The sequence below is a fragment of the Trichechus manatus genome, unplaced genomic scaffold, assembly GCF_000243295.1.
Source record: "Trichechus manatus latirostris isolate Lorelei unplaced genomic scaffold, TriManLat1.0 scaffold00028, whole genome shotgun sequence".
NCBI lineage: Eukaryota > Metazoa > Chordata > Mammalia > Sirenia > Trichechidae > Trichechus > Trichechus manatus.
The window spans coordinates 6,511,717-6,521,545 of record NW_004443964.1 but is presented as its reverse complement, the minus strand read 5'-3'; the positions used below and the strand labels follow the sequence as shown (position 1 = coordinate 6,521,545).

At 39.9% G+C, this 9,829-nt stretch overlaps 1 protein-coding gene across 8 annotated transcripts in view; it reads right to left on the bottom strand.

Annotated features, from left to right (window-relative positions):
• Positions 1-3,366: 3,366 nt before the first annotated feature.
• ACOX1 (acyl-CoA oxidase 1) overlaps positions 3,367-9,829 on the bottom strand; it is a 22,515-nt gene continuing 16,052 nt past the window's right edge. For 6 of the 8 annotated variants that reach the window (XM_004374140.2, XM_004374139.2, XM_023729234.1 and 3 more), the window contains 10 exons: positions 8,450-8,569; positions 8,192-8,307; positions 7,573-7,742; positions 6,282-6,444; positions 5,625-5,815; positions 5,028-5,207; positions 4,808-4,913; positions 4,569-4,712; positions 4,242-4,448; positions 3,367-3,591 (listed from right to left, as the gene is read on the bottom strand). In XM_004374140.2, the coding sequence (XP_004374197.1) occupies positions 3,541-3,591; positions 4,242-4,448; positions 4,569-4,712; positions 4,808-4,913; positions 5,028-5,207; positions 5,625-5,815; positions 6,282-6,444; positions 7,573-7,742; positions 8,192-8,307; positions 8,450-8,569 (1,448 nt within the window). In that variant the 3' untranslated portion in view covers positions 3,367-3,540. Of the gene's footprint in view, positions 3,592-4,241; positions 4,713-4,807; positions 4,914-5,027; positions 5,208-5,624; positions 5,816-6,281; positions 6,445-7,572; positions 7,743-8,191; positions 8,308-8,449; positions 8,570-9,829 lie in introns of those variants that run through there. The other 2 variants (XM_023729232.1, XM_023729238.1) reach the window with 2 other exon arrangements.

The following is a 9,829-nucleotide window of genomic DNA, read 5'->3' as shown; positions in this document are numbered from 1 at the left end:
AGCAAACAGCTTTTTATTTTGGTTCAGAATTCTTAATATCACTCTCAATTTAACTTGATCTTCCCAAGACAATCAGTGGCCCCCTTTTAAGGCAAAAACAAAACCAAAAAAACCCGTGGAATTCTAGGAACTTGTTGATACACGACAGCTCACATTCTGGTAATTCTGATGGTCCCTCAGAAAGTTCTGTTCACTATCGGGGGCCACAGGAACAGGTACAGAAAATTGTAATAATTTTGGACAGCTAAAAGCAAAACCCCACCATCAATATTTTAAAATGAAAAGTAATTTCAAATAGTCATTTACAGTGTGGCTTGGTCTAACCCTCTGAGAACGGAGTAGTGAATATTTAACTAGCTGGGATGGTCTCCCTGCGTTGAGTCAGGAGAATCTACGAAGAATGTCAGTCTCAGAATACAGTTTCCTGGCACTGCTCCTCTCCAGCTGCAGTAGCAGCTACTGCTGGAAGACAACCTGTATGCCCACGTATACCCTCCACATACATTAAAACAGGTGTTACAGACTATCTGCACCTAATTCACTTCTTTCCTAAGAAGGAAGGAAAGACCTCAGAAAAGGGGGAAGGGATACTTTGAGGAAAGCAGCAGTTGCCTGAAGAATTATGGATCCCCAAAATGAGTTTAGGTTGTTATTTCTCCAGCCAAAGCCCCATACTGAGGAAAACCTAAGAATTAAGATCTAACATGTTAACTTTAGGAACTATAAAGTGCCTCTAGGCATATGAAATCTGAAGTTACGATCAGTAAGTTCTTAGAAAGAATGTGAACATAAAAATGTTGCAAGTTAAGGTCATATTCTGAAGACAAGCTGATACTTATCAGTGTTATGTTCTGAAAAAAACATTACGGTCCCCAAAGGCTTTTGGAACAACGGTGCTTTGAGGTCACTCAGGTCCCAACACTGAAATACACCTCAGTATGTACCTAGTAGAGCGTAAGATAGCACTCCAAACGCAGGAGGAAGATCAACCTTCAGCCATTACAAAGAAACAAAATCAAATTTCCAATTTTGTACACTGCTGAGTATTCTTTAAAAAAGGCTTATGTCAATATTATCTAATAAAAGCTAATATAGAAAAATCTCATTAATTCTACCCAGCATTTATCATTTTGGAGGAAACTAGGTTGAAATTTATGTTTGCGCTTTTTGTGAGATGGTTCACAAGAGTTCAACCAAACCAGACTTATCCATTGCAAAGGCTGGCTGGTCAAGGAGAAAAACTGGATTTGCTGCTTGAATTCCCAGAAGTCAAGGACCTCTAAACTCACCGTAGCAGCTCCCATTTACAGCCAACAACTACAGTGATTATGGCTTCTTGAAAGCTATCTGTTCAGGCAGGCCTCACTTTTTCTGTTTCTCTTCTTAGTGTTACTGAAATCTAGTCCGTCTGCATTTTAAAATTCTTCACGATGTAAACTTATGTTTAATTATGTGGCACACTTTTTTCTCTCTTAATAGTACATATCAGATTTTACTGTATCTTTATTTTTTGATTACACTGAGTAAAGTTCAAGACAAAACATACCAATCTTAGTGAAAAGTGTTAAATGTCAGATTAGTTTTTAAATAAAACCCAAGGTGTTGGATTGCAGGTGGCTCTGTCGTGCCTACAATTTCTTCAGTCATGCTAAGTAAGATCTTGGATGTATGCTGATGGAAAAGGCAGTGTCACTTCAAACACCTTCAGATCCTGCGCACAGATAATTCACCTGTGAACAAGGTGTTTAACCACTAATTATGAAATACTTCCACATTTAACAGGTCAATAGTAAACCACTGAAACTTACTTTGTTGTTTCCCAGAATCTGAATTACTGTCAAGTGATGCCCAAATGAGATTAAGACAGTGTTTTCTACTTTAATCTTAATGTAATTATCAATTCATTCTCCTGATGGAAAGATCAAGGCTTGTGTTCACACACAGTACTTCTGCCGTAACCGAAAGTTTCACATTACCAGTTGCACTGGAATAGATTTTATGTCAGGTCCCAGTGTAAGAGCATGATGTGGTAGCCAAGAAATTACACTGCTACTGAATTAGACTGTATCGTCAAGACTGACTGTAGAACAACTGGTTTTAAGAGGCAGATGTCGCAGATCCAGTTTAACAGATTTAAAAAAAAAAAAAAAAAGACGACTTGTGTTGCTTTTCATTGATTTTAAGGATAAAAATTCATTAAGATGTGTATGTTTAACCTTTATAGAATGATTGTGTCAATTAGATTCCGACCGAAAGGCCACTTCAGCAATTCAGATAAAGCTCCTAGAAACACACAGAAGACGAAGGCAGACATGTAGTAAGAAACAGACTCCACACAACCTCTATCTACCTTTCAGCCAAGGTTTTAATGATTCTATCTTCTAAACCAAAAACCAGAACACATGATTTGTAAAGGATTGCTATGCTACTTCTGGGTATAAGAGGTGAAATGCTTTTATTTTTTTAATGCCAAATACTGTAGCCTTCAAGCATTTTAATAGCTTATGCCAAGATGACAGAGTATTTGAAATCTGGATTGTCCCAAAAAATCCAAGTAATTAAGGCCACCAAAGTTAGCTGAGAGCTCTTCCTACACTTATTCTATTAAGGAGGAACTGTGACTCTGGCACAACCCCCGCCCCCCTTTAGTATCTCTTTCAAGAGAGGGAAAGGGAGAGGGAGAGAAAAATGAAGAGGTAGGGAAGGAGGGAAAGAGAGTGAGCAATACCACTGAGGTCCCATCAGTTGCCAAAGTCATATGTAGAGATGACTTTACTACCTACTCCTTTCTAAGAAGTAAGGGACAAAGGAAGTTGTAGTGCTACTGAAGTGACAATTTAGAGATCCTGTGAATGGAAGGTCAATTCCTAATTACAAGAGACAGTGGTCCTGCAGTAGACCTGTGCTGAAGAAGTTCTTGTGTTGGGAGAATGCTACTCTGAATAGTCAGATGGGAGCAATACATTGGCAAAGGAAGGCAAGCAGGCAGAAAACTTGTCAAGCACAAACTCACAACATTAAGCTTCCTGATTAGTTTCCTTCCCCCAGTCTGGTTTCCTCAGCCCTGCTTTTAGGCCAGGCCCCACGGCAACAGTGGTAGAACAGTAAGTAGCAGGAAAGCCTGGAAGGTTTTATCCCATTTAAAAAATACCTTTGCTTTAAAACAGTTATAGATCCAGTGATTAGCAATTACAACCTGAAAATTATTAACTACTTAGTAGTTACATTCTACTAATTATCTCCCGAGATGAGCAGCATTACAAAGGGAGGCCGTACTGCATTTCTTAAAGCTTTGTCTGAATGCTTAGTGGGTCTCTTTCAGTGGTAACTGCACTTAAAACACATCCATTTTTCATCGAATCTCTGAAATTTGTAAATCTGTTTTTTTTTTTCCTTCATTCATTAACAGAGGAAAGGGGTCAATTTATCATTTTCTCTATAGTTGTTTGAAGTCAGTGAAGATCCCACACCAGATCTGTGCATGAAGTATGAAGGATGCCTCCTGGAGCAGATCAAATTCATCATCATGGCACTCCAGATTCAGAGCTTGGACTGCAGTGGCTTCAGGTGCTTGTAGTAAGATTCATGGACCTGCAGAGAAAGGGAGGAGAAGAAATTACTGGTAACTAGAGCTTGCAATTTTTTAATCAAGAAATTTCTGGACCTTATTTGAATCCTGATTCAAAGAAATGGAACACACTGGCCATGAGCTGATAGTTGGTGAAGCTCGACAAGGGTCCATAGGGTACATTACAGTACTCTATTTTTGTGTGTGTTTGAAAATGTTCAATTAGTTATTAAATGTACAAGAGAATTGAAAACCTGCTTAATGCAGGGATGACTCATTCCCCTTCGGAACTTGTTGCTCAAATAAACAGACTACAAGTGCTTTGAAAACTTTCACGGATGTATCATGTTCTGGTGGTCTTACCTGCCTTAATATTTAAATGAAGACTTTCAAAAATTGAAAAAACATTTGATTTTTTAAAATCGTTTCAGTTTTATTCACTCATATTTATTAATTTTACTCATATTTATATTTACTGACAAAATAGCATTTCTAGTAGTTCAGTACAGAAAACTTGGTAAACACAGAGAGGCAAACGAACACCCCCACCTCACACACACACACACACACACACACAAATCCACTATAATTCCAATGCCTGGCGACACACTAACATTTTGCTGTCCACACCTCAAGACTTTTTTAATTCATAGAAAAGATGTTGATTTTTCACCTCTGTTTTGTTCAGCGGGGATTTCTTGGCCCACTCAAACAAGTTTTCATAGACATTCCCATCATAGCGGCCAAGCACAGAGCCAAGTGTCACATCCTGAAAATCAAACGCATCAACCAGAGCAACAGCATCAGGGCGGATTACAGTCAGCAGCTCCTTTATCCGCTGGTTTACGTGGGTAATTTGAGGCTCTGTCATGATGCTGCCCTGTAAGAAACCAATATATATATATAAAATAGACACATATACAATAACACAACTATAAATTAGACCACAATTAGCTTTCTACAAAAGAAAAGTTAGGGCTTAAACTTAGAAATTACTTACCTGAAGAAAATCCCCGGCCTTCTGACTGATTCCATACAAAGAATACAACAGGCATAAATTCCTTAAGACAGTTTGGATGGATTTATCCTGAATTTTGTGGAGTTTTTCTGAAAAGAGCTTAACGACCACATAGTGGCAATGTGCCTAGATAAAGAAAACAGCGTGAGGGCCTCTGAAAAAGCTTCAAAATACAGTGATGAGGGTTTCTGCGCTGGAGAAGGGAAGAGAATACCACTGACCTCACTTGCTCGTACAAGGTCAACGGAAGTTAGGTTCCACGCAACCTCCTTGCTTTTTCTGTGAATCACTTCAGCTTGAAGGTTTTTTGCAGCAACTTCTACTAATCTGTTAAGAAGTGAAAGACAACTTGAGGTCTGAGGAAATGGCCACCCACACTCGTACCTCCTTTTCCCAGAGGCCCACACAGCTGCCTCCTCTAGCTCCGAAGGGTGAGCTCACCTGGCAGCACGGAGTTTATATGCTTCGGTTAGGCTGTCAGGGTTGTTGATATCCACCACAGTGGGCCAGACGGCTACCTGTTGTGGCTGGACACGCTGACTGGGCAGGTCATTCAAGTAGGACACCATGCCATACACCAACTTTCCTGAGTGCACCTGGTCATAACTTTTCATCAGGAACCTAAATGTCACCAGTACACATGCTTTTAGTAACCGTGCTTCTCGTGAAACAGAAATAAAACGAACTAGTGAAATGACTTTAAACTATGGGACAGGTATTTCACACTCTCTAGTCTGACCATGGAGCCCTCGTGGTGCACTGGTTAAGAGCTTGGCTGCTAACCAAAAGGTGGGCGGTTCAAACCTACCAGCTGCTCCTACTCATCTTCTAGGGTCACTATGGGTTGGAATTGACTTGATGGCAACGGGTTTGGTTTTTGGTTTTTAGTCTTGACCACGAGGTAAAACAGTGGGTCAGAATGGAAGGCAAAGCTATGGCAGGAACGAATGGAGTATGAAGAGAAAGCCCGGGAGTAGGAGGCTGTGAAAAGGACTTGTGCATTCTTAGTAACAGATAAATCAGAAATTAGATTCTCACCTCGCCGTCTGGAGCATCATGACCGTGTTTTCACCCTCAAAGGTGCAGGTTGGGGTGAAAGTGACATAAATGTTGGGAAGGCCACTGCAATGAGAATAGCCATGCCCTCCACAAGCCATCCGGCACGCTTCGATACCAGCATTAGTGGTCCAGGAAGTAAAAGCCTTAAGCCCGGCGGTGAGGGCATGAAGCTGAAAAGGCAAAAGCCCGAGGCCATCAGAACACCTGTGGCGGTGAAAGTCCGAGTTCCGATGAGAAAACACTCAGCCTCACCTGACAGCACTACTCACTTGTGAAATCACTTGCCACACCTAGACACTGAAGAAGCATGGCCTTCTAACTGGCCTGAATTAGTGACTTCCCTACAGTCCCTTCTGAACTATTCTACTCAGCAATAAAGTCACCACTTATGTTCCTTTGATGGACAAATGACCAACACACTTTGACTGACATACTTCTGAAATTTAAAAAACAAAACCAAACCAAACCCACATATCCCCACACCCAACCCACTTTCAATCAGAAAAGGTTGTGACTCTCTGGAGGACGTGTGGGTTCTTTTCAGGAAATCTTGTCACTTGGTTTTCTGTGGACATTATCCAACAGGCTAATAAGAAACAGAAGGGCGCCCGCAAGTGAAAGAGGCCAAACGCGTACCTCAGGGAGCTCACTCAGGTCCCCCCGGTCAATGTCTTCATTGATCCGATAATAGGTCTCCTTCATGTATGCGCCTACAAACTGGAAGGCATAGGCGTTGGCCAGGAGCGGAAAGAGTTTATACTGCTGGGTCTGAAAATCCAAAATCTGCGGTTCTGGTTCACTACAGTATATAGAAAACAAAAAAAATAGGCAAACGCTTACACAGAACTTACTATGCACCAGGCTCTACTCTAAGCATTTTACACATATTAAATAATTTAATCCTCGTAAAGATCCTATGAGGTAGCTACTATTATCCCCATTTTACAGATGGGGAAACTGAGAGGCTAAGAACCTACTTGTGGTCACACAGGTAGTAAGTGGTAGTTCCTTGATTTAAATCTACGCTATCTGGCTCCAGAGACCATGTCTGTAACCACCCTGTTGTATTACTTTAGGTGGACAGAATTTTCTAGTTGTGAAATCCTTCTTTCTAATCTTGCCAGTATGACTAAGGAAAATGTATCTCATAGAAACATACAAAACCAAAGTCAGTGAACTTCACAAGAAGAAGGAAATATTAAACAAGTCTAACACACTAGATGGTTGAATAAAATATATTTTGACCACAATTTTGGAGAAGACCAAATAGGAAGAGTTAAATATTGTGAAGTATAAGATGAGCATCAAAGGTCTGCTCCTATCAATTTCTTTCTTTCCTCTTTCAGAGCAAAAAGGTTATCAGAGAGTCATACCCCAGGGAAAGGCAGTAGTAGAAATAAACCACGGCCACAAACACAAAAACACTCAAACTCGTTGCCATTGAGTTGATTCCAACTCATAGCGACCCCAAAGGATAGAGATAACTGCCCCATAGGGTTTTCCAACGAGCTGCTGGTGGATTCAAACTGCTGACCTTTTGGTTAGCAGCCATAGCTTTCAACCACTCGGGCTCCATAAACACAAAAGGGAATCAAATTTAATGCCATTTTCACTATACTCAATTTGTAGCTGTTAGGGAGTTAATTAGAATTTTCAAACTGCCTTGAGTGTTTTGAACATTTCATTTCTAGAATTCAAATGATATTATTACTGTTCTTCTTCTTAGGTTAAAAAGAAGAAGGTGGTTACTTTCATCTTTCCACTTAAGAAAAAGGAAATCTAGACATTAAGTAGGAGGCCCAGAACGTTGCCATCCTAGCTTGTTCTGCATAGCCAATCCGTCTTCTCTAAACCACACTTGGGAATGGTGATACTCTGATGGGGGCAAAGCCAGGCTCTCAGTGGCCCCCACCTCAGACCCACTTACTCTGGCTTGATCTCAGACTGGTGCCGCACAGCGCTGTACCGAATAGCAATGGTGCATGCCTTAGACAGAGACCGTGCGGCCTCGCCCACGAGGAAGGACCTGACAAACACCATGGTCCCGTAGGTCAGCTTGTTACTCACAGGCTTCACGTACGTGCCATCGGGCTTCACCTGCAAGAGTAACATGGGACTGATGCTTCTGTTGAAGCCAAGTGGTAGGCTAGGCCAATGGTTCTCCAAGTGTGGCCCTCAGAACAATAGCATCGACACCATGTGGGAACTTCTTTGAAACACAAAATCTGTCCCCATCCTGACCTAATGAATCAGAAACTCTGGAGTGGGGCCCAGCAATCTATGTTTTAGTGAGCCCTCCAGGCAATTCTAATGCAGCTAAAGCTTGAGAACCACTGGTTTAGCAAACCAGCATATACTATTGCCAATGTTTGCTTTAGCAAACCTGCCAACTGCTTTTGATTTCATTGTCATAATAAAAGACGCATAGAAAGTAAAAATATGTGATTACCTCCTAAAAGAACAGACCTTCAAACCCTGTGGTTACCATCAACCACTGAAATCCCCATGTCTGATGTTATCTACTCCTATTTTCTGTCTAAATATACCTGGGCGTACTTCATCAGCATGTTTTCTCTGGGAATACGATAGTTGTCCATCTTCAGATAGCCATTATCCATCTCATCATAGCCAAATTTGGGCCCGATGTCTCCAACAGTAATACCTACCACAGATGAAAGTCACAAGGTATTCAGGTTCTGAAATGCCTGGCTTCCCTCACTCCTCTTTAGTTGTGTATTATACTTTTTGCAGGGGAAAGTGATCAGATTAACTTTTCATCTCAACCTTGGCTGAACAATTCTTACCTGGCAAAGGATTATGGGTCCCGATTTCACGAATAGGTACAATGAAGGCATGTAATCCATAGCCTTTGCCCTGAGTGAAGAGCTGGGCAAGAACTATTGCATGATTTGAAGTCTTTCCAACTGAAACATCAAAGAGAACAAGAAACGGAAGTGAGTAAATGTTCACTTATATTTTCAAAGGGTAGAAACAAAAGAGGGGAAAAAAGCATATGTGAACTGTTACACAAGACTACCTCAACAGTATACCCAGAAAGCTACTTTCCGAAACCTCGCTTTCAGAAAGAAACTTCACTTAAGATAATACTTATCAAAATTTATTGAATTCTGGCAAAGCAATAATTTATTCTAAAAGACAGTTTCACTTCCTTTTTCACTTATTTCTCGCTCATTTATACATAGAAATGTTAGAAGAACAATAAGAGCATTAATTTAAATGACATCCTTTTTCTTCCTTAAGGTTGCATTGTCCAAAACAGTAGCCAATAGCCACGTATAGCTATTTCAATTTAAATTTATAATTAAATAAAACATTCAGTTCCCCAATCAACCAGCCACATTTCAAGCACTCAAGAGCTACATGTGACTACTGACTACCATATGGAACAGCAAAGACCGAGGGCATTTCCGCCACTGCAGAAAGCTCTATGGGTTAGGTCTACCTTAAGAGGTTTTTGTTTAGTATATCTAGAAATATTGATATTTTCTGCAGGCTATTTTTTTTCTCATTTTGATGAGAAAATGTAATGTCACATCTAAAAATACATAAATGTAAGTAGTAAAATCTTTCAACCACTGACTCTATCTGAAATATATATTCCAAGACAGTAAGAACAGAAGAAAGAAGATATTTAAAGTTTCACACCGAAACTATTTGTAATAAAAATGTGAAAACAATTCAAATGCTTGACAATACGGAAATGACTAACCAAATAATGGAATATTAATTTAAACGGTGAGTACGTAAACTATGTAAACTATGCTAACGCAGGGGAATGTTTAGATAAAAAACGAAGAAAAGCAGAATAAGACAGATGTCAACTCTGTACTCTGTAAAATGTACATACCATGACACAAGAGAATTTGGAATAGTTTAGAAGAATTTAAGATTTAAGGGTGTTTACTATATTTCAAAATTATATTTTCATATGAATTCCACATTCTAAACACAACCTTATGATGAATCTTCACGTTGCTGTTGTGATGTGCCACTGAGTCAATTCCAACTCACAGTGACCCTGTATGACACAGCAGAATTGCCCTATCTTTTTTTTTTTTTAACTTCAGAACTTTATCTCAGGTAATAAATTTTTTTTATTCTTATTTTTTTATTGTACTTCAGGTTAAGGCTTACAGAACAAATAGTTTCTCACGAAACAGTAG